Source organism: Tiliqua scincoides, chromosome 4 (assembly GCF_035046505.1).
Source record: "Tiliqua scincoides isolate rTilSci1 chromosome 4, rTilSci1.hap2, whole genome shotgun sequence".
Lineage (NCBI taxonomy): Eukaryota > Metazoa > Chordata > Lepidosauria > Squamata > Scincidae > Tiliqua > Tiliqua scincoides.
Window position 1 is genome coordinate 152229628 of NC_089824.1, and position 25743 is coordinate 152255370.

General features: G+C 43.5%; 1 protein-coding gene across 1 annotated transcript in view; it reads left to right on the plus strand.

Moving 5' to 3' along the window:
• Positions 1–25743, plus strand: part of LOC136648482 (FRAS1-related extracellular matrix protein 1-like) — a 125442-nt gene that overhangs the window by 63006 nt on the left and 36693 nt on the right. Inside the window, exons 22-24 of the mRNA XM_066624597.1 lie at positions 386–581; positions 7941–8205; positions 25250–25664. Of these exons, the coding sequence (XP_066480694.1) occupies positions 386–581; positions 7941–8205; positions 25250–25664 (876 nt within the window). The remainder of the gene's footprint in view (positions 1–385; positions 582–7940; positions 8206–25249; positions 25665–25743) is intronic.

The following is a 25743-nucleotide window of genomic DNA, read 5'->3' on the forward strand; positions in this document are numbered from 1 at the left end:
GCTTCCTTCAGATGGTCAGTCATGCAATTACCAAATGGTGATTCAGCATCATTCATGATCTTTCTTGCACACCCTCTTGCCACAGCCAAGTCCTTCAGATTTCTTCTGGCCCATTCATAAGGCAGCTAATAGTTATGGGATACCTGCATCCCCATCTCAGGGATCAAACTGGACTTGAGGCAGTTTCACCTACTGCATTTTCCCCTCTGCCTTTCCTTTGTATGGGTGTAGGGGCAACAGGCCATTGTTAGCCCTGTCTAACAAAGACAAAGACAAAAAAGTGACTTATTGAATAGCTGAGGTCACAACTGTCCACAGAGCATGCCAGGTTTGTCTCTCTGTGTATATCTGTTTCCAGCCGCTAATTTCGTGATTTTTTCCCCAGACCACATCAGCTTGGAGCACACTACATCCTGGAATGAATTTCACTCAAGACGACGTGGACATGAACCGCCTCTGGTATTTCCATACGAGCATCCTGGTTCATGAAAGTCACGACAGCTTCCGATTTTATGTGACAGATGGGCAGAACAGCTTACCACCAGAGAGCTTCTATATCTTCATTAGAAGGGTGGACAAAGGTGGACAAAAAGCTGAGGTTTTTTAAAATGCATTTGTGGACCAATTTGGGAGGGGGCAATGTGTGTTGTCGAAAGCCAAGGGAAGCAAAAGATGTCCCTGTTTCTCCTTATGTACCACTGATGTGTTTTTTTAATGCATGGGTGAAGTCTGTACTTTTCACTATCTACAAAGGATGCTATCTCCAGCATTCTGATGAACAAGCTAATTAAAATCCAATCCATTATGCGCATAACTAATAGCACAAGTTTACAAATCTGTTTACTATTATGACTGCAAACCCCCCTGTGTGTGTTCGTGACTAGTGACCAAAAAGAAAGAGTTCAGTTCCAAAAACTTCCTTACATACTGCGATCCAGGATTCTATCCCTGCTGAATTTCAAAGTTGTCAAGAGTCTAGGCAGAGTTCAAGGCTCAGGGGTCCTCAAGAGAACTTAGGACATTCGCTAGATGGGAAGAGGGGGTGTTAGAAGCCATATCAACTCCTCCCACTCTTCTAATTTCAGGGAGGCTGAAAGCCCTCCCCAGATTGCACAAGAGCGACTGCGTGAGGCCTGTTCCACGCATTGTTGTTAAGTCCTTTTAGGAAATGAATAGAAATCACACGGAGGTATACAGGAGTCCTTCGAGTGTTAAATATTTCTAAATTTGTGCCAGGTGGCTGTAATTTATTGAACATAGGTTTTTGTGAAATAGTGCTCCTGTCAGGAAGAAGATTGGCATAAGAGAAATGGAAGCAGCTAAATCTCTGGGGGTCTTCTTTGGCGAAAACCCTCTATTGAGTCCTCCTGCGACTTGTGCTCATAACTGCTGAAGAAAACAGGGATGCCATCTGTAAACTGTGATTCATAAACACTCTGTCAATCTGCCATGTTACCCTGACATCATAAAATAACAAGGAGCAGTATTGTAATAAAGAGGGGAGGTTTGCAATCAACCAATTAAATGCATCTAATTTATTTCGGTTACAGCTGAGGCTTTATTTATTAGTAAACAGCTGCATTTATTACAGGGATTTAAAAAAAAAAAAAAGGAAATCCAGAGTGCCAACTGGCATGCTTGATAATCTATTAATCCTAAAAAATCTGGGTATTTCATGTATTTTAGAAAGTATAAAAATGTGTGCATGTGTGTTTACAATAAGACAGCAACACAGCTCTTTCAAATGCTTGACTTATTCCCATTCCTATGAAAATATCCACAGGGGACTGAGGGCCCAATCCTGAGCCGGGCCAGCACCAGTGCTGACCTACAGCACTGGCTGTCACAAACATGCGTAAGGCATGCCGGCAACACGATGCATCAAGTCAGAGCTGGTGCCAGTTGAGCACCAGTCAGACACTGCTTGGAGCTAGGTAAGAGCTCGGAGCAGCAGTGAGGGCTTCCGGGGCAGGGGAGACATTCTGGGTCTGGGGGAGGAACCAGGGCAGGAGGAGGGCGGGACCGGTGGAGCTCTGCTTTGCAAAATCCTGAACTCTGTGTCAGGCTTTCTGAACAGACATGGATTCTCTCAAGTCTGTACCAGAAAAATAGGCAGTGCAAAAGTCCCATTGCAATTGCAGGGCTTGGGGCTTTCCAAGGAGACTTCTGGTAGCTGCTGTGGTGCTGCAGGATACAGCAGTGGCTGCTTTGGTGCCGCTGCACCTGACAGCGGCGCCAACTTTAGGATTGGGCTATGAGATCCCATTCAGAATTTGTGTGCTTGAAAACCAGGGTGGTGGAGTAGCTAGAGCATTAGACCTAGAACCAGGAGAACATGAGTTTGAATCCTCTCTAAACCATGACGCTCACTGAGCGATCTTGCCAGTCACCATCTTTAAGCCTAACATCTACCCCACAAGGTTCTTTTGAGGATAAAAAAACGTAATCCATGGATGTTCCCCTGAGCTCCTCAAAGAAAGGTGGGATATGAGTGTGAACAAGAAACAAATATTAATGTACATGACACTAGACACTGGCTTGTGGAAGTAGAGATTTGTGTTGGCATGAGGCTGAGATATCTCATAGGCTCCTGGTGGGATGGATGGATATTTCCGTGGTTCAAGGCTTATTTTGAGATGTGCATCCCCCTGGTCTTTGTTTATAGGTGTATTTGCAGTCTTGTGCACACCACAAGACTGAGAACAAATTGAACCAGACAAAACTTGAAGCCAGAGGTTGTGCTAGGACACCTCATAGGGGTAATCATCCCGTCACAGGGAGATATGTTTAGGAATGACCAAAGGCTTATTTCAAGATCCTAAGTGTTGAGCCAGGATGTCATCTGTTCAAAGCACATTGTGGAAAAACAAAGCCTTAGACTGGAGACAGTTCTGGGACAGTACATGCCTCTGAGAACATAGAAGAGGCATAGGGAGAGCAGGAGGCATGGCCACAGAGTGCTTCAGCTAGTCATAAGGTAACAGCTTCCTGTTCACCTTGATCTAGTTGGGGTTTTTTTTAAGTCCCAGGAGGCAGACTGAAGATTGCTATAAGCTTGTAAACTTATAGCCACTCTGTTAAGACCATTTTTGCTTTGGTAAGTGGGGAGGGGGTGGGGGCATGGAGACAAGTATCCCCCATAGCTGCGGTTTCTTTTATCTGTGGGGGTCCATGGAACAGATCCCCTGTGAATATAGGGGTGCACCTGTACTTGTTTCCAGCAAGGGTAACATTTGGCAATTCATTTGTATTTACATATGGATTGATAATTGGATGAGGAAACTCTGCTTTTTGCTCCAACGTAGCTCAACACTGATTGTTTGTTTAATTAATTGAACTCCACGACTTGCATGTGTGTATGCTTAATTCTCATCTAATTCTTTACTTTCTGTAGTTAATGAGACTATAATAAGTGCAATCAAGTAACATTTAAGGTAAACTTTGAGCAAATGGAGGAAGGGTGAGTGAGGAGAGTGTACATTTGTAATCCTTCCCAGCTAGAATTGCAAAACTAACACCAGGGCAAGAACTGTCCTTGTCTCCTTACGAAATTGGAAAGATATTTCAAGATGTATGTTAATATCATAGATGGGCACTCGGGTTGACTCAACTCAAGTCGCTCAGAAATGCTGTTTTTGACAACTTGACTTGACTTTAGTCATGGATGTCACTGACCTGGACTCAACTTGCGTCTTGGGGCCAGTGACTCGAAAAAAGAGTCTGAACTTGAAATAGATTCGAAATGCCTATCTCGAGTCTCTACTTATGTGCGTGTGTGTGTGTTCTGGCTTAGATTGTTTTTTTCCTGCTGCTTCTGTGTCATGCCAAAGGCCTCATGGGTGATCTGGAATCTGGCCTTCAGACTGACAGTAGCAGTAGATGAGGTGGGGGTGTAGGTTTTGGTTTCAGGAGGTGGAGACTGGGGGTTGTTGAGGGAAGGAGGAAGCTTTAAGATTTGGGGGGCTGCATGAGGCGGTGGAAGGATGCTGAAGACAAGGGCAGCCAGGACATCAAGGGGAGGGGGCTCTCTTTAAGATACCAAACTGCTCAATTTTTTCTGCATGAAGGAGAGGAGGCAGTGGCCAAAGGATGGGGGAAGGGGGTGCTTCTTGCGATAGGAACAAATGGCTTCAGTTTATTTAGTGTACAATTCAGGGACTCGTGACTCAAAATGACTCAGAGTCGTGACTTGAAAGACTCAAAATTGTTCACAAGTCGAGTTGTGATGGCCACTTGTTACAACTCGCTAGTTGAGTTATGGGGCTGCTGACTGACTTGAGCACATCCCTGGTTAGTATGTTAAGCAGTCACACATCCAAAGTACACACCACCACCTTCTATCTAATCATTATGAGGATCTATTTGGGTCATACAGCATTTGCTGCATTGCCCTTTCACTTTATGTTTTCCCTTGAGTGCAGTTATTCTTCCTACCCCATATAATTTCTTGATACATTTTAAAAAATTCGTCTTGCGAGTCACCAAAAAAATAGCAAAACACTTTCGTCTTGCGAGTTTTTCGTTGCGCGAGGCATTCATCTTGCGAGGCATCACTGTATTACATTCCAATGTTGCATGCATAACATGTTGGAAACTAGATTGTCAGTGTGGTATGGCAATATCTTTCAGTTCTAGCCAACATAGAGTCAGACAAGAGAACTATAAAACAAAGAAACTCAGGAAGCTGCATGGAAACAATTTTTTTCAGATGATTCTACTTAACCTAGCCATTAGATATATTTTTTCGCATGACAATGTGTACCACAGTGCTTTAAGTACAGGAGAAGCCCCTTATCTTTTCTGATCACCTTCTTTCCTAATGTTTTTAGAAGTTTACAGCAGGAATCATGATTTGGCTAAAATTAGGAGGAATCAGGCTTCTGGATTTTTACTAAGGAAATCCTTTCCTCCATAATTTGAGCGCTGGCTTGGAAGGGATAGTATTTTGGAGTCCAGTTAACAAGCACTTCATCCTGGAATTCTGGCTTTGAACAAGGTCATAGAACAATGAGGCAAGTCATTTGGAGTAGCTGTTTAAGAGGAGGGACAGAGCTGTAATGCAATGCCCTAGCGTTGGTCTCCAAACTTTTTGGTCAGAGGGCTGCATGAAATATCTGGTGCAGTGCTAAAGGCCGGAAAAGAATTTAAATATAAAATTTAAATAAATAAATTAGAGATGGAACTTAGATGAATGAATAAATAAATGAGTGGGCTCATTCACTCAGCCTCTCCAGCCTCTCCAGCCCTCAGAACACCCTCCAGATGCAATCAGAGCACAGCTCTGGTCATGTTCAGTCGAGTGGGCCAGAGGGTTTTAGAGGACAAGGGGCTGGCCGCGGGCCAGACAGAGGCTCACTGTGGGCCACATCTGGCCCCGGGCCAGGGTTTGGAGACCCCTGCCCTAGTGCCCAGGGCAATAATGTCACAATATCACATGACATGGTGTCATGTGATGTCACTTCTGGGTTCTCCCCAGAGGAAGGACTCTTGCTGCAGTGGCTTCACATCCCCCATTTCTTCTCCTATTGAGGCTCCCCTTCAAGGGTGTATCCTGAGGGGCAGTCATGCACCCCCCCCTTGGTGCAATGCTTGAGGGTGCCCTCAGGCTTCACCCTAGTTATGGCTCTTAGGAGGGACTGTCATTCTGTTCATTCCTGTGTCTCTTCCACATGCAGCACAGAATGGGAACTCTAGTTTTCCAGATCCTAAAATGCCAAGGACTGCTTTGGCTCTAAGATTTTTCCTGAAACTTATCTATATATGCAGCACAGTAAGCTGGGAATGAGATGTTAAAATGGGCTGCAGCTGAGGGGCATGGTTAAGGATGCAGCTGAAGAGTACCACTTTTGAACGTTCCCCTGCATTGCAAAACAGGAAGAGCTTAAGTCCTCAAAATGGGCATCCCACTTTTGCCACCTGTGAATGGAGTGGCAAAAAAGGGAAGCATATAGTCGCAGCAAATAAAACATATCAAATAAAACGTTGTACAACCAGGAATTATCTAGGCTAAAACCTTTCTCCTTGGTATGTGTCTCCTTTTTTGTCCTGAAGGGCAATATTCAAAACTGCTAGATTCGGATAGTTTTAGAAAAATTAATTAGGATGCCTTCGGTATATGCCATAGAGTAGGGGTGCCCAAACCCCAGCCCCGGGGCCACTTGCGGCCCTCGGGGACTTCCAATCTGGCGCTCAGGGAGCCCCCAGTTTGCAATGAGCCTCTGGCCCTCCAGAGACTTGCTGGAGCCCATGCTGACCCAATGCAACTGCTCCCAGTATGAGGATGACTGTTCGACCTCTCACCTGAGCTGTGGGATGAGGGCTCCCTCCACTACTTGCTCTTTCATGTCTGTGACGCAGCAGTGGCAGCAAAGGAAAGGCTAACCTTGCTTTGTACAAGGCCTTTAATAGGCCTTGAGCTACTGCAAGACCTTCATTCATTCATATAAGTTCTATCTCTAATATTTTCATTTATGTAAATTTATTCAAATTTGAAAGGTAAATTAATTCCTTTTTTTCCCAGCCCCCGACACCATGTCAGAGAGATGATGTGGCTCTCTTGCCAAAATGTTTGGACACCCCTGCCATAGAGAGAGTGTAGTTAAGAATCTGAGATTGAGCTATGGGTTTGTGCCTTCTCCTTTAACTTCTGCTGCAAATTCTGCCTCCCCTTGTATTTCTTGTCACTTTATCCATGGTTAGTTCTGTACCTGTGCTAATCATAAATAAAGCTAATGAAGTTCACTCACCCAGCACACTGTGGCCCTCGCCTCCTAAAACAATTCAATTTAAAGCCATACGAAGATGAAGGGCAGGTAGGAGGGCCAGTGAGTAAAGTAAGTGCAATCACCTACGCCACAGGGATGACGACGACAGTGTGACCCCCCCTGTCCCTGCCTTAGCTATGTTACTATACCCAAGAACCTCATGTCAGCAAGTGTGCCTGGTTTGGTCCTAAGACTCAGTTGAAGATGGGAGTTCTTGTTAGACATAGAGGAATGCCATGGTTAATGAGAGGATGGTGATAGTTATGATGGAGAAGATGAAGAGAGAGATAGTTGAGCGCATGACTTATGGCTGGCTTTCAAGCTCTTAACTGGTGCATGAGAAATTTCCACAATTTCTCGTATATTTTTCAGACATTTTTTTTCTTTTTTGAAGGACTGTAACAAATCCCCTGTAACAGGGGAATCACCCTTGGCAAGGTTACAGCATCATATAACCCCATCGGCTTAAAATGCCATGCTGTGCTGAGTACATTAGGGCATTTGGTCCATCAGCCCATGTGGATCTATTAACTTAATTGTTCTGTGTATACAAATGGGTCACTTCCAATAAAGAGACAGTTTCGAATAATTTGTGGTGAGGGGGGAAATGCATGTTCACATGATGATATGTGCATATCTGCACGTGTGTGCCAACCCCTCTGCTTGTATGTGCACCCAAATATTGCTCAATATACCCACATGGGTGCACACACATTCTTGATGCAGTGCTGAGTCCCTACGGAGCAATACATATAACTTAACCTTTCATCTGTGCAAATATTTTGGAACCAGTAACTCTTACGTTGTGTTAAAATGCTTTTTTTCAATACATGTTTGTTTTGTTCTAGTTATTTAAGACAGAGATGTCCAAAGCCAGCAGGTACCAAAGGAATCCTTTCCCAGCCTTGTTTGGCAAAAGTCTCTTTGTTAATCCCTGTGAAATGCTTCATCACGGCATCTCAGTCACCCCTGGCTTTCCCCCTCCTCTGTGTGTGTGTGTGTTTTTGCTCTGTAGAATGAGCTGCTTTACTTGCCCCCTCCCATCTCAATCCAGTTTCCTCTATGGCATATGAAAGGATTGAGCTCCCCCAGCCACACATCCACACACAGATTGTCTTGTCTCATTCTGCGTGTGATGTTTTTTTCTCTAACTCTCCCCCCTCCCTTTTATTTTAGGTGACATTGTTCTATTCACCAAACCTGTAACTTTAACAGAGGGTGACAGGGTGACCTTGACGACAGATGTTCTGATGGCAACAGATGGGACTGGCAAACCCGAGAAGCTGCTGTATGCCATTTCGGTGCCACCTGTGCATGGTCAGATTGAGTACATCAATTATCCCGGCGTGCCCATTTCCCGCTACAGCCAGTTGGATGTCGTGGCCCAGAAGGTTTGCTACGTTCATGACAATAGCCACGAGGCTAGTAAGGATTCATTCAGGTGAGAAGACCTTCCCTCCGTGTTCTCCCCCACCCTTTGCCCCGCTTTTCAATCTAAGGAAAAATCTTCCAGACAGCTAAGTGTTAAAAAGCCATTTCTGTATGCCAGTCATTGCCCACACAGTCATTACAATAGTGAAATAACTGGCATGAAGATACAGAAGAGGCAATTTGGATATCCTCTCATCAGTGCAGCAAGGACCATCAATTGATTAACCGTAATGCTTTCCAGTCCTGCTGCCAAAAGTAGTGGGAGATGAGCACACGTGGCACTGAGGGATATCTTTACTGACTTTTTAATTAATTAGCATATGAATTCAGATCAGTATGTTACACTGGAAGTCTGTCCCCTCAATCTAGTTTTCAGGTGGCAGGGAAGGAATACTTTTAATTCTGTGTCTGTTATTCTCCATCTGAAGCTATAGTTGCTCTCTAGGGTAGTTTTTGCTAGTCAGGAGGAAAAAAAAATCCACAATATTGTCTGAAATCATTGGTTGAAGTTAATCCAGATGGTGGTGTCGTTTCTAAAGAAAAGCATATGTTGGCTATTATGGTACTTAAATGTAATGGTTTTATATACCTCGAGTGGGCAGAAGAGGGGAAAAAAATACAACAGAATTTCTGTCTCTCCTTTTTCATCTAAGTATGGCAGAAAATAGATTTCTCTGTTCCTTTCTACCAAGTTTCCCAACAGATGTGGAGAGTTAATGGATTAGAAGCTCATTTATGCCATCCGCCTTCAGGACTAAACACCCAGGTTGCCTCAATCAGTAATGGAATATAGGCGCAATTTACAACTCAATAGGTTGTGATCTTTTTCTAGGTGCTTTGCTGTTTTTCACCTATGGTGGGGCCAAGTACACAGCAGTGCAAATATACATATTAGAATCGTGACATCACATTTCTCTTGCCAAAAAAAAAAAAAAAAACGGCTTTGGGAGAGGATAGAGGGTTTGGGTGCAGGGTGGCCTTAGGGCAATTTGACCAAATTGGGCCCCATGCCTGGAGGGGTCCCACATAAGTGGACTGCCCACACTGCAGCCAGCACCTCGCTCCATAGCTGATGCTCCAGCATGGAATCTTCCATGCTGAGGTGTCACAAGGAGAGTGTGGTGAGCAGAGCATTGCCACTGAATGGTCTTTCCTCCTGCCTGCTCTCGGTCCAATTGGCTTGAAACTGCCCCCCCCTCCCCTAGAAGCAGTTGGTGGTGAAGCTGCTGCGGGATTCCTTACCACTGATACCCATTCTGATGAGTATAGGGGTCTGCGTGGGGGTGTGTGTGGCAAAAATGTTTTGCTTTGGGCCCTGCAGCTCCTAAGGCTGGTTCTGTTTGGATGCACAACTTTCACTGCCTTACAATTTAGGAACCAACCAGCTCCTGAGTCAGACCAGCTGTCCCTCTAGCTCAGTACCGGCAGCAGCTTCTCCAGGGCTTCAGGCAGAGGTCTTTCTCAGCCCAAACGCCCCCCCCACCACCACCTAGAGATGCCAGGGATTAAACCTGGACCCTTGTGCATGGAAAGCCAGTGATCTAATACTGAACTACAGAATCACTGAACTGGGGCCCCAGCTGGCTAACAATCCCATTTGTGGGTGAGAATTCAGACTAGGTCAACAATGCACAGGAAAAAGGCTGTATCCCCTTCCCACTGCCACTTCTCCCCTTCCTCTTGTATAGATTATTCTACAAATGAAAATGAGCTCTAGTTGTACACACACATGCACGCACACCCCCATCCATCCTTTAACTTGCTCCTTTCTTCCAGTTTTTTCAGACTGAAAGTTATCTATACTCTTTTTACCACTAAATGGGCACTCTAGCTAATTTTATTCTTGGAGTGATTAAGTGTGCGTAATTTTCTAAGAAATGAGACAAATTAACAAGGGGAAGAAGGAATCCGTAAATCATGTAAACGGTCTCTGTCTAAGTGAGGTTATGACCATCATTAAATAAATTACAGATCCTTAAGCTTGATCCACTTTTTTTTTGGTATTTGCAAAAATATATTTTCTCTTCTTCTCCCTCAAATCTTTTCAAAGGGAATGAAAAAGTCAGTTTCAGGTGTGATTGCTCCACTAACATACTGACTAGTCCTGGGTTCCAAGGCACCCTAGACAGGCCCTCAGTGTACCCATCCTTCTCCCCTTTCATCCTCTGCACCCTTCTCCTGGTTATTAATGTACAGTTTGGACCTTGCTATCCACAGTTGGATCCATTCCCAGACCACTCTACAGAGAATGAAACCCACGGATAAGCGAATCTGCAGATCTAGTCCATAGGACCTCTGGACATGACCGGAGATGTTCTCTGGCCTCAGAAAGGCACTCAGAAAGTGCCTCAGAAAGACACTTTTTGTTAAAAGAGAGAGAGAGAACCTCCTGGATGCAACTGGAGAACACCTGCAGTTGCAACTGGGTGCTTAGGTCTAGTCCTTCACTGTGAGTTCACTGTGAAGAATCCTGATTCTGATTAGGTCTAGTCCTTCACTGTGAGTTCTGAACCCACAGTGACTTACCGTATTTTTTGCTCCATAAGACGCACTTTCCCCCCCAAAAAAGTGAGGGGGGAAGTGTGTGCGTCTTATGGAGCGAATACTGCAAAGCTGCAGGCGTTCTCAGGGCAGCAGAGCCTCCTTGGCAGGTGCTTCTGCCCCTGACCAGGGTCCTGCCTGTGCTCAATGGTAATGCAAATGCAAATACAATGGTAATGCAAATGCAAATTGAAATGCAAATGCAGTCGCTCAGTGGTAATGCAAATGTTCAGGGCTTAGTGACAATGCACTTGCAGAAAAATACTACAGTACCTCATTCTACCAGTGCAAGGATGATAAAGCAGAAAAGGCTAGCATATAAAATTCCTTTTAAACTAGAGGTAGTAAAATATGCTAAGGAGCATGGAAACAGAGCAGCGGAGAGAATATTTTATTACACTATTTGGTTCAGAATATTTTTTTTCCCTGTTTTCCTCCTCTAAAAACTAGGTGCGTCTTATGGTCAGGTGCATCTTATAGAGCGAAAAATACGGTAAGTCCACAGATCCTAAATCAATGGATATGGAATATGAACTTCCATAAATTCTCCTGTTTTCCTGTTCCCCAAAATGCCACTCCCATCAGTCCAAATGGTCACTCTTCCTACTGGTCTGTCAGACAGCAAAAGTTAAGGCAGCATTGGCAGAGACCTGATGGTTCTGACTTTGCATCTTTCTTTTGGGGTGAAGGGGTGCAAAGCACCCTTTGTCCCAAAACCACTTTTCTTCCACCATTATTTCCTTTCATTCATTGCTGCACTCCCAGCCCCACCCTCAAAATCACAAAGAGTTATTATAAAAAACACCACAATAAAGTCACTGCTATGGGCACCTCCCTTATGAGGAAAGGCTACAGTGTTTGGGGCTCTTCAGTCTAGAAAAGAGGTGCCTGAGGGGGGACATGATTGAGACTTACAAAATTATGCAGGGGATGGACAGAGTGGATAGAGAGATGCTCTTTTCCTTCTCACATAACACCAGAACCAGGGGACAGCCTCTAAAATTGAGTGTTGGGAGAGTTAGAACAGACAAAAGAAAATATTTCTTTACCCAGCATGTAGTCTGTAGAACTCCTTGCCACAGGAAGTGGTGATGGCACCTCGTATAGATGGCTTTAAGAGGGGATTGGACAAATTTCTGGAGGAAAAGTCCATCATGGGTTACATCTTGATAAGTATGTCTAAGCTCCTAATTTTAGAAGTAGATTACGTCTTTTGTGCTCCCTGAAGCATTTGGTGGGCCACTATGAGATACTGGAAGCTGGACTAGATGGGTCTTTGGCCTGATCCAGCAGGGCTCTTCTTGTTCCTCTGTAGGAACAAGAATGTTCCTTCATTTTCCTCTGTAGGAAATTAAGACATGGGGATCAGCCAGCTTATATCTAGTTTAACCTTTAGAGATCCAGAACATTCTCAGACAGTGTTGGTTTGCAACATGGGGGAATGTTCTGCCATTCCCTTTGGTTCATACCTAGAACTGAAACTCTGATGTCTGCTCCATACAAAATTAGTATCTGTTAATACTGTCTATTTCTAAGTTGCTACATAATGTTCTATATTAGGGCTCTCCAGACTACGGCCCACAGGTTGGATCCAGCATTCTTCCAAAGCCCTCTCCTGCACAAATGGGGCTTACTTTTTCATGAAGGAACTTTGACAACGTACCTCCATTTGCCCCCATTGCTCCTCACGTCCAGCCGCTTCCAACCTCCGATACTCCAGCAGGCTTTGCATCTGGATTTTCAGGCAGAAGCAGCTGGACATGGGGAGGAATGGGGGTGAATGAGGTGGTTTATCGTGGTTCCCCTGAGGAATGGTTAGCGCCATCCATACTGGGAAAGCCTTTGCAGATTAGCATTGGTCTCTACTTTGGAGACCACTGTTCTATAAGATACCAATCAAAAGCAGAACCTGATTTTCTTGTCTGATAGAGAGAGAGAGAGAGAGAGAGAGAGAGAGAGAGAGATGTTTTGGGGTCCACAAATAATAAACAGAATGAGGATTGGCATAAAATACAACTTCAATTTGCAAGGTGATTCAGCAGTTTGTATAGCAGTTTCAAGGCTTTGTGTGCTCAGACCTTCCCTTCTGACATACAATGCATTTTATGCTGAGTCAGATAAATCATCTGCAGTGAGTGGCAGTAGTTCTCCAGGATTTCCGGCAGGGGTCATTGCTAGGGATGAAAAACTGCCAGGGAGTGCAAAGCAGCTCCTCTTCCACTGAGCGAGGTCCCTGTCTGTTATTATCACTGGGCTTACTTTGGGGAATTAATATGTGGGGAGCTGAAATGGTGTGGGTGTGCACTCCCATTCCACCTTAACAGTTTAGCCCTGAAAACACAAGTGATTTTAGCAGGATCAGACAAAAAGCAGACCAACAACTGCGAGAAAACTGTTTCAAAGTTATAGTGTTTATTGAGAGGGATTTTAGCACAGTTCACAAGTAATATAAGTCAAACCCGCCAAATAAATAGCATACTGTTTGGAGACCTAGCCTTAGACATTGACCCACAGTGAGTCCTTTCTTCAGGTACACCACAAATTGCACTCTGAAACTTCCTAATTCTTACAGAGGTATAGTAAAATGCATGTATGTGATTCTAGTTTTGCACATACAAGGGCTGCTCAATATATAATTCTCTTATTCACTGTGTTACCAGAGCGTTAATTGTTCCTGCTTAGTGTGTTGCTGTTTCATCCTATGTGTGCTTGTGGTCTGTGTGCATATAAATGTGGCTCATCCTGGCAAACAATCAGGAAGAGCACCCTCTAGATTTGGAAAGTACAAATGCAGATATTTGAATATTTTTCACTCCACATCTTGCCACAGTTGTCTTCCCTCTTGTACTACATCAGAACCAGGGGCATCTACTAAAATTGGAACAGACAAAAGAAAATATTTATTTCCCCAGTGAGTAATTACTCAGTGGAACTCCTTGCCACAGGATATTTTGATGGCACCTGACCTAGATATCTGCTTGGAGGAAAATCAGATTTATGAAGGATTTATTGGGATTTATGGAGGAAAAGTCCATCTCAGGTTGCAAACGTGGATGACTATATACAACCTCTGGGTTTTAGAGGTAGCCACATGGAATGTGGCAACAGGGTGTTCCCTGAGGCATGTGGTGGGTCACTGTGAGATACTGGAAGCTGGACTAGGTGGGCCCTTGGCCTGATACCGCAGGCGTCTTCTTGTACTCATAGGGAGCAATCCTAACCAACTTTCCAGCACTGACATAAGGCCATTGCAGCTCTAAGGGAACAAACAAATATTTCCTTACCTTGAGAAGGCCTCTGTGACTTTCCCCCACCTGCAGGATGCAGCACATGCCCCACTGGCACAGCTATGCCAGTGCTGGAAAGTTGGTTAGGATTGTGCCCATAGTTGCACAATGGCATGGATTTCTGGTCACAGTCAGGGACATTGAAATATCACTCTCCCCTTCCTGAGCTCATGATAAATTAAGATGGCTTGTTGCAGGCTGGGTACAAAAAGCAGTGTCCAGCGTTCATATTATTGTCCATTGATGTGCACTGATGATTCAAGATTTAAAATGGGTTGTAACATCACAGTTTTATGACCTTGTCTTCAAATCACCATTTTCTTAATAGTGACAATGGGATACTAATCATTTCCTTAATGACTAGTATCCATTGAAGGAAATGTGCATTGTGTCTAATTCTGGGTGCCATACCCAGAATGCAACCAAACTGGAACAGGTTCCAAGAAGGACAAAAATGATGGTTGGAAAACAAGTCTTGTGAGGACAGCTTGAGGGAACCAGGTATGTTTAGCCTGGAGAAGAGAAAGCTGGGGGGGGGGGGACATAATTGTGCTTTTCAAGTACTTGAAGGACTGTCAAATGGAAGAGAGCAAAGAGTTGTTCTCTGCTGCTCCAAAGAATATAGCTAAACCTGATAGGCTTAAGGTGTAGGAGGGGAGATTTCTGTTGGCTATCGGGAAAAATGGCTTGACGAAAAGCAGTTTAGCAGTGGAACTGATTGCTAAAGAAAGTGGTGGATTCTCCCTCACTCACAGTTGTCAGGCAGAGCGTTGACAGACTCCTTTTGGAAATGCTCTACAAAGGATTTCCCTGTTTCATTCATAGTATTTTTTTAAAAAATTTTTTTTTATTTTTCCAAAAACAAAAATAACAAACACACATCACATAAACACAATATTAGAGGGTGCAAGATATCATACATCACTATAACTAATAAATTGTTACATATTTCCTAATCCAGTTCCTCTTCTATGTTAGCCTCTTAATATCATTTATCATATCATATATCATATATATATAAAATACATTCATCTAAATACCCTATCTTATACTTCTACAACTTTATTTTCAACCAAGCATAAAATAATTTTCATTACTCAATCTTTATCGGTTTCACTGTTAATTCAAGCTCTTTAAAAATCTGTCCATTTCTGCCACATTATTTTCTCTATTAATTCATCTTTCATTGGGATCTTTGTGTCTTTCCAGTATCTAAAATCCTCACAACAATTAATATCATAATCCAATATCTAACTAACAACTTTTAATATCCTAATAATTACATATATCATTTCTCTATCTATAACATTCAAAATTAATATATCCTCATGACTAAATACATAAACATATATGTAAACATCTAATACAATATCACCTAAAATTAATTCTAATTCATTACAATTATCCTCTAAAATTCTAACAACTATTAATATCAAGCTAACTAAAATTTTTATACATATTACATATCACCTATGAAGCTTATATAAATTCTCATTGACATCTAATAAACTTTAATTTCTAACATACAAAATTAACACATTACTGTCTTTAGACTTTAACTTGCCATCTTTTTTTCTAATAAATTTCACATGAATTCCTCCTAATAGATCACGGTTTAATGTACTCGCTCTTCTTGCTAACTCAACATCTTGATGAGTCATCTCATGAGTCTTGATGAGTCCTTCACAGCCTCATCAAGGTTCACAGCCTTGTGGAGTGTGGACTTCACAAGGAGTGAAGCACTCCACAAGGCGCACTCCACTTCACTTCACTTCACTTGTGGACCTTCACTGGAGTGAAGGTTCACAGCCTCATCAAGGTCCTTCACTTGTTCACTTGATCATTCCAATCTATGCCAGTTGGTTGAAGTATTTCTTCTTCCTTCATTTGATCAATCCAATCTGCATCAATTAGTTGAAGTATTTCTTCTCCTTTCTGGTCTGGTGACTTTTGAGTCTTTATTTTCCAAGCTATCTCCATTAACATTGTTTCTTCCAATTGTTTGTTTTGTCCTGTCTCCAGTATTTTGGATTTATCTTCCATTTCTTTGCTCTTTTGTTGATCCTCTCCTATTTGTTGCATATTAGACTCATTTGTCTGTTGAATTAAGATTTCCAGGCAAATTAGAATTTGTAAACATCGCTTTGCTTGTTGCTTTCTCATTTCCAGTACTTTTTCCATGCTCCTTTGTTTTTTCTCATGTGATTTGGATATAACATCTTTGAGTTGCACACTAAGATCATTTAGTGTAGTGAACGCATCCAAACTAGCTTGAACCCTCAGATATTGATTTGTTTGTTGCTGTCCCATCACCACTAATTTCTCTATATTGTCTTGTATTGTCTGCTTCCTTTCCTTCCCTTTCGGTTCTTCTTGTGTTAGTTTTCCCAAGCTGGACGCCAGGGCAGGAGAGCTCCTAACTTTCGCTCCTTTTCCAGTCATCCTTTTTCTTCTTTCTTATATCTTCTTTCTTCTTACTTCACTTGTCAAATCCTGTTCTTGTCCTTGTAGTGTCTTTTTTAGTCCACTAGATGTCCCTGATGTTCTTACTTCTGTTGTTTATATCTTATTTCTGTTATTTATATCTGTTTCTATGTCAACCGCATTCCTTTCCAGGAGATAATCAAAGGAATGTAAACAATCAACCACTTTTGCAAAACAACAACAAAAAAACGCAGGTCTCCAGCCACTCTCCACAGGCACTCTACAGGAAAGCGAAACTGAACACTCCACAACAATAATTATATCCCAAGACAGGTTAATTTGTAATTCAACAAATTTTAAAGTTAGTTATGCACTCATATTTCCACAACAAGCTCGGCAGGTCTCTTCCAAAGCTTCTTCTCACATCAACAAACAAATAAGCAGAGAAAGCCTCCCCCTCCTTTCTCCTCTTCCAGGAGGGGGAAAGCCTGCCCTTCCTTCTCCTTCTCTCGGGCAAAAGCTTAATCAGGCAGTCAATTAGTCAATTAATGCCAGACACCCACAATGGAACAACACTCACTTGCTTCTTTCAACTTCCTTTCCTGCTTGGAGCCTTTGGCTTAATTTTGACATTTAATCCTCACCATTACAGACATCGATGGCTGGGTTCCCTTGGAAAAAAACAGTCCCTGGCTGGACCCTTCTTCTCTGAAACCGTACACCATCTGTAGGATCAAGGCCTCTCCTGACCACTGATCCTTGGATCTCATCAGACCCACAATTTTGGGAAGAAATAGCATGCTTTCCAAGAGCTTTCCAAGAGCTCAGAAAAACATGACTGCTCAGCCACCTCAGGCCCCACCCCCTTCTTCATGCATAGGATTTAACTAGATTGCATTGAAGGTCCCTTCCACCTCTGTCATTCTATGATTCTGTCTAAATTACATATCACAATGGGCTCTCTGGTGCTGGGGGAAAGGCCTCCCTCATGCTGTTTCCCCAATCACCCCCTAACTGAATGTCATCCTCCCCCCAAAAAAGCTGCTATCCTATTAGCCCTTCTGGGAGAAAAATGTTGAGGCACAATAGATACACCTGTTTTTTCTACTCAGTTCAGGACAGTGGGTAGTTTTGGTAGTAATTTATACAGGATAGATTATATGGAATGCCAAGGCATAACACCTCTACCCCATTACTGCCTAGTGAAATTAGTTCCCTGCTGATAATTTGAAATAAAACAAGGAGGGGAAATCTGATCAGATCTCTTTGGCCCTCAGTAGAGAGGTGCTGGGGCTTAGAGCCATCTCAATCCTGATTCAGATTCCCCCTACCAGTATTGTTGCTATTTGAAGGACCACCAGGGTTTGGTCCAGCTGAGTCCTAGAGCACAAGTACCTGCTACTGAACTTTGCTCCCAGGGCCCACAGCAACCAACCACCAGCACTTGCTATTTGCCCCTGGAGGGAACCTCTCATTGGCACCAGTGGGAATGTTCCCTTTCAATGGGATCATTTCTCTTTTAAGATAAGAAGTCTTAGGGCAAATAGAACTTACAAAGGGGCAATCCAAACCCAGAACCATGGTAGGGCAAAGGGTTAAAGCTCCCTCCAAATCTGGTCCTTTTCAGTTCCTTCTTAGTAACATTGCTCTGATACACTGTTCTTATTGCATTGCACATTGCAAGACTCAGCCCTACTACTGAAAATGGATTCTGAAGGCTGCATTCTAATACAAATTAAGCCCTGTTCTGATGGCTTCATTTATCCAGATGTCCCCCTGCATTTTCAGAAAGTTAGGGTTACATTGACTTTGAATTACATGGAGGGCACCCAGGGAATTCAGACACCCAGGGAATTCAGACATGAGATTTGGATAATTGAGGTTCAGATAATGGGAGTGTGTCGTCCCCCCATATTAGACACATCTGTTCAGTCGTCCACAAAAACTTAAGTTCCCTTCCATTTTAGGATTAAAAAATTTCAAATTGCTCTCTGTTGGTAGCTTGAAAGCAAACTGTTGGCAAACAGTTGACAGCTCCCAACCATATAACTGGATCCAATATCCTTAACCGAAATGGAGGTTAGCACATGAAAGAGATTACGTGCTTAGTATCTGTAGGAGAGGACACCATCTGTATGGTCCATCCAGTCCTCTGTGTTGGATGATTTAAAACAGGTACATAGGGAAGTCACTGTGGGGGTTGGGAGATGACGGGGGGGTTTCAAGTGCTCACAAAGGGTTAAAAGTGAGAATTAAAATTATCTCTCCATTATTTTATTTTTTTTAAGATGCTGCATTCTAAATTAATTTCTACTGGTAATCCAGATCGGGTTAAATAATTCCTCATTATTCTGCTACACAGCTGAGGCTACTCAAAATGTTTATCTTGTTTTGTAACTGGTACCTTCTGGCATATTCCGATGCCAAGTCTTGTAGATCCTGCTATATTTCATTCTCACTATTTTTGGAATGGAGCTGCTGGTTCCAGGTGATTTAATAAATTGCTTTTTTTTTTTTCTGGTGTGTTCCTTTTAACTTACCCATCTGCGCAACACATGCGTAACTTGCAATCTGTTGGCAGTTTGCAGAAAGACAAACTGTCAGAGCTGCGTGCATTTGACAACTTTGTTCCCAATTAGATTAGTGGTAATTTTAACAGATTTCAGGCCAGTCGGGGGGGGGGGGTGGGAGGAGGAGGGAAAAAAAGGGGGAATGACACGTTATTAAAGCATCAATTTTGACAGACCCCAAGCACATAGAGCATCAGTGTAAATTATATTAAATGCTTTAATTAAAGCTATGAAAGATTTACCCTTTTAAGCAGTAAGTGATTGCATGGCAAATATAAAGGGAAAGTGGATAACAGTTTCCTAAATGGCTTATGCTGTTCGAGACAGTGCACCCGTCACTGCCTCTACCATAATCTATGAGTGTAATGTTGGAGGCATCATTAATTATTCATAGGCACATCTATGTGGCAGATGTGATTAGAAACACGAAGAGTCGCAGTCGGAGACTGAAGCCTTGCCTATTAAAGAAAATCATGGTTCAAGCTTCTTTCAGTGTAAAGCTGCTTAAAAACTGCCAGAGCATTTTTAGCACTGAGGTTAAATATCCCTGATTTTCCAACCCATGTGCTGCATGAGATGCTGTTGCCCTAAGACTTTGAATTCTTATTGCTATGAGCTCCTATGCTTATATGGACTTCACCTGCCTACATGTGATGCGCCATATGTTTTACTGTAAGCAGCAGATCTTACCCATGTGTGCATTCGTGCTCCCTTAATGCAGGTGGATTTGCTGGTTTTATTGGAATGCATGGGGCACCCCATGCACACAATAGCTCCCTTCTGAGCATAAGATTGCACATGGGAATCTGGATGAGTTTGGAGCCTTGAATTCATCTGCCTAAGTTTAATCAAACTAGAAGCAGGCCAGAACTTGAAGAGGATTTGGCTGCTCTCGTGATTCTGGACAAGGCATTTCTAAAACTGGGTAAATGCACGGTTTACCCAGCGGTGCCTAAATGGGTGAGAATGCATAGCGATTGGCTTACAATGTATATGCTGTATGCAGCAGAAGCATATATGGTAGTCAACAAGTTGCAAGACCCAGAGTGTCCAAACTTTCAGCTGCCAGGGCCACATCACTCAGTCTTGCTTTTAGGGTGAGCAGGAGCAGGTCAGTTAAAGTAAATGATATATACATTTGTATATAACTCTTAAGAATGTTATGTACGTATATATCATTTACTTTAATTGACCTGCTCCTGTTCACCATAAGAGCAATAAATATTTGCAGCGGCATGGTTGCTCACTGCCTGTTTCTCTGCTGTCAGCAAAAGCAACTCAGCTTTGCAATCATGTCACCCAGCAGCAGGTGCATGTTGGTGGGAAGGGATTTGGGGAGTGGGGAAGAAGAGAAATAGAGGAGGCACCCATAATTGTAATACCATTGGGCCCAGCAGGCCAGTCAAAATGTGTTCGTGGGCTGAATATGGGCCATAGTTTGGAGACCCGTTTTCTAGCTCATGAGGGGATTTCCGTACATACATATTCAAGTTTTCAAAATTATTTTTATTTTTAAAAAATGTATCTTGCATTTCCTCTCTAGTTTGGAGATGTTCAGAACAGCTAGTGCATTACAAGGATAAAACAGTTTGAACATACACTTTCTAAAACACTAGTCTAAGAACAATTGACTGGAAAGAGACTAAAAACCATAGGACTTAAAAAGCTTGTCAGAATAAAAATATTTCCAGCCAACATCTGGACACAACCAACAATGAGGCCAACCTACCTCCCATGGCAGGAAGTTCCACGTGCTGGGTGCCACTGCAGAGAGGGCCTCTCTTGTGTGTCAGCACCATCCATGTCAGTCACCTTACACAAGAGAATCCCAGGGAATGGGCAGTTTCATTCAGAGGGAGGCTGTCCTTTAGTAATGTTCTATTCAATTTAGGGATTTTAATGTGATCACCAGTATATTAAACTGCACCTGGAAGCAAAAACATTTGGTACAGTAGCAGAGGGAAACAGTCTCAAAACTTAACAAGTGTCAATACCCCAGCTGCACCATTCTGTACCAGGAGAAGTTTCTGAGTAGTTTTCAGGGGCAGGCCAATATAAAGCAAATCGTGATCATCTACTTTTGATATAACAAGTGCATGGGTGAAAATTGCCAGATCTGCCTGCTCTGGAAACAGGCACAGTTGGTGCACCAGCTGAACTTGGGCAAATGGGCACTTGGACACTCTGGAATGGACCTGCCATTATGGTCATTCAAGGGGAGTGCAATCTCATTCAAGCAGGCTGACACTCCATCAGCAAATTGGGAGTTTTTTGGTCAAAAACGAGAAGTGGCTATTTTGGGTCCCTCTAAGGCATTCTGAGGGCTGGAGAAGCCATGGGCAGCCTCTCCAGCCCTCAGAACACCTCCAGGGGGAGGCAATGGGTGCAGGGCAGCACCTTCAGGTGGGGGGCAGCACCCCTGGAGGTGTGTTCCCAGGTGCCACTGTGGCTAGGATAGGAAGGCATTCTGGGGGCTGGGGAAGCTGAATGCAGATTCCCTGGCCCTCAGAGCACCTCTTGGGGAAGACCTCAGGGGCGGCCCTCAGATTGGCGCACTGATTCCATTGGTAGCCAACTGAATGCCGTGGGGGCACCTCAAGGAGAGTGGATGGTGGCGCGGTGGTACCCCCGCAAGCGTCGCGCTGGGGAATTTGACCCCCCCAGGTATGCCACTGAGAACAGCAGCGAATGCAGGCCTGCTGTTAGTTGCAAAGGCAATCCAATGAGCAAGTGCCATAATACCTAAGATTGGTGTTAACATTTTTTTGACTATGCAAAGTGCTTCATTTGTATTACCTTGATGTCATCCTTAAAACAACCCCATAAGGTGAATAGTATTGTTCCCATATTGGAGATGGGGAGCTGAGGCTGGTGGGTGGCGGCTTGCCTAAAGTCACCTAGTGAGACTTCATGGCAAAGATAAGATTTGAAATTCCTGGTTCATATTCCTCAGTTTTTTGAAAGTCTAATCCTATCCTTGAGATACACCAGGGTATCTCCATGCCTGCTGTCACAATGATAGCCCTGCCTGTATAGAAGCCACCTGCTGATGGACGCACCATGGATATTGACTCTACATAGAAAAAACACAGTTGCAACATAGCTCAGACATCATTTGGACACCAGTACAAGTCCACTGGCAGAGAAGCCAAAACAGGGAGGAGACTGAGGTGTTTCAATGTAGGAATGAAATGGAAGGAATGAGGAGAGTCAGTGTACACCATACCCTAACTCTGCTTCAGATTACAGTCACCTCCCCAAAGTTAGAAAAATAGTACTCTGATGACGGAGCTGATACGGGAACCCCATAAGGCAGTGTTTCTCAAACGGTGCTCTGTGGAACCCTGGGGCTCCATGAGATCCCTTCAGAGGCTCTGTGAGCGCAACGCCATAAGCTCTGCCAGCAGCTCTTAGATTTGATCTAGTTCTGCTGAAGAAACTGTCCTTGGATTTTTTACATCCTGATCCCAGTGGTTTCTAAACTGGGGTGTTGCAATGCCCCAGCCTGACAGCCCTGGGCTCTTTTCCCTTAAGGGGGGAGGGAGGCAGAGATGTGATGCTCAGTATCGTGCCTCTGAATGGGGCGCAGGGGTGCGCTACCACTCACCGCCACCTGCAGGAGCCTCCCAGGGGTTGGAGGAGCCTGATGCCAACATCAGCCGGGCTCCCTATGCAGCCTAGACCCCTCTAGAAGGTAATTGCAACCACTTCATGTTTCTTGATCGCAAAACCAGAAATGGTCACGATTGCCTTCTGGAGGGCTCTGCTGAGGCTGACGCCGGGCTCCCCTGATCCCCAGGAGGCTCCTGCAGGTGGCAGTGAGTGGCAGCGCACCCCTGTGCCCCAAATAAAGGCGCGATGCTAGGTATTGTGTCTCTGCCTTTCCCCTGCCCCCACTGCTTGCAGCAAAGACTTACTGCCTTAGCCTATTTATTATTATTATTATTATTATTATTATTATTATTATTATTTATTAACAACAGTGTTTACATACTGCTTTTCAGCAAAAGTTCACAAAGCGGTTTACAGAGAAAAACCAAATAACTAATGGTGCCCTGTCCCAAAAGGACTCACAATCTAAAAAGATGCAAAAAGAACACCAGCAGACAGCCACTAGAAAAGACACTGCTGGGGTGAGGTGGGCCAGTTACTCTCCCCCTGCTAAAAAGAGGAGCACCCACTGTTACCCTGCACATGCCTGATCTCATCTGATTTCAGAAGCTAAGCAGGGTCAGGCCTGGTTAGTACTTGGATGGAAGACCGCCTGGGAATACTGGGTGCTGTAGGCTTATACCATAGTCTTTCGAGACTGAAGGTTGCCAACCACCCACTTGAAAAGTGCCTCTTACAAAGTTAGCAGAGGTTCTGTGCTTCCTTAGTAGAACTTGAGGGTGCTGTGGGTCCTTGGATAGTTCAAGTGAGTCATTGCCTGCCCATGTGACTTTAGTATGTATTTGAACTAAAAGGGGTTTAAAAACTTGCAACTTCAGAACACTGTGATCAGCACGTTATTTTATCAAATGCAGCAGCCCCTGGATATGATGCTCTCTCTCTCTCTCTCTCTCTCTCTCTCTCTCTCTGTGCATGTGTGTGTAATATGGTAGCCCTGATAGCAGGCAGCATTTGTCTTAATTAGTGCTAATGTGTGAGAAGTACCTAGAGAAGCTGCAGATTGACACATAGAGCTGCCTGAAGGAACTAGGAGAAGAAAATTAACTAGTATGCTGGAAGACACATGATCTCTCCCAAGCTCTGTGTCTGAATAAACTCTTAGGATATCTGTTGACAGAAATGTAGCAAACAAAGTTATTCAGCAATGTTTTTGAAAGCAGTCAAGTTTGATGCACAAACTAGTCATAGGGCAGGATGAAAATATCCCATGATAAGCTGCTAAAATCCAATGTCAAAATCCACTCTTTTAGAGTTTTGTAGCTGTATCAACAAATACTTAGCATTTAGAGTGCTAAAAGCACTTTTTGTACCTTTTCAGACTAATTGAAACAATCCTGTCAGGTAGCTCAGTTTTCTCATTCTGTAGATGAGGGGGCTGTGGTTGAAAGATGGTGACTTGCTTATAACCACTTCCTGAATTCAAGGAAAAAGTAAAATCTGAATTAGGAACTTCCTGATTCTGAGCTCAATCTCTTAGGGTTCCATTCCATCCTATCCAACTTTCCAGCACCAATGCAGCCCTGAGATAAGGGAGCAGACATTCCCTTAGCTTGAGGAGAGCTCTATGACTGTCCTCCATCCACAGCAGGATGCAGCACACACCCCATTGGCACAGCTGCATCAGTACTGGAAAACTGGATAGGATTGGGCTCTTAGTGATTGCTTTGGATTGCAAACTTTGGAGTTGTGGAGGAGACATTTTTGCCAAAATCTTAGCCTACTTTCCTGAAGTCCCTCGTGCCTGCACTGAAACTATTAGTGTTGCTTCCATCATAGTCAGGCTTTATTTCCTGTCATACTGTTCATAGTTCTCTCTCTCTCATGCCCTGATCCTTGACTTTCTCAAGAGAATACGCTACTAGACCCCAGGCTATTTAATGCTGCATGCTTCTTCAGTTGCTGCTTCAGTTGCTGTTTCTTTTTTGACTCCTACTTCAGAAAACACTGTCGGGTGTGCAGGATCAGCCATTCGGCACACAATGTGACACAGGGGCAGACAGTGACGTATGGTGTAGTGGTGACATCAGTGAATCATGCTGGTGTGCTTGGAGAAGTACTGAAAAAGTCAAGTATGGTTTGAAAAATCAGTTCTGGCTCTCACCAGTCTTCCCTTTGTTGCCTTTTTTTTCTCCACAGTAGAGATAGATGCTCTGTTTTATGGAAAGTAAAACCGGCCCTCAGAACGCCTCTGGGTGAAAGGCGCTAGGTGGTGCAAGGGGGTTGTATGAGTCAGTCCTGCATCAGGACTGAGTCTGGTATGGTGAGGAGCAACCATGAATTAGACCCAACCTAACCTCCCTGTCTCTCTCAGGTTTGTTTCCCACAGATGAATGACAATGGTGGTTGTGGGTCTTTCAGTTAAACCAAGGAAAAATGTCACTGCATTTGTTCACTTTTGTTCCTTCTCACCTGTTTGGAGAGTGTGTTGTCTCTTCCTTTTGTCCAATTTCTCTCTGGTAGCTACTCAAGGTCACAACTCATCCCACTGGACAATATCATGTGCACTAATGGTAGCTCATAAATAACAATTATTAATTATCTTCTCTTATTTTCAAAATAGTTTTATCATCAGCAATGGCCACGTGGAGAAAAAAGGTGTGTTAGAACTGAACATTGACCACAATGACTGCATTCCACCTACACTACTTAATAACCAAGTTCTCCATGTCATGGAAGGTAGTAAAGGATTTTTAAGTCCAGATGTTCTTCAGCTTTCAGACATAGATAGTCCCATAAAAAACCTCACCTACGTAATCACAAGGCACCCACAATATGGACATTTGTACATGAAAGAGACTGTTATACACAGGGACCAGTTTACACAGCAGGATGTGGATGATAGGAAGGTGTACTACAGGCACAATGGTGGACCTGGACAAATTGATAAGTTTTCATTCATCGCAACAGATAAGGTCAATCATGGATTTCTGGTTAATGGGCAATTGAGAGAAGATCCAGTGGAATTTACAATACAGGTAAGTATGGACATTAACTACATTTCTTCTTGCAGTACATGATAAATATTTGTTAGAAATGCACCCCCATGTGGCAACA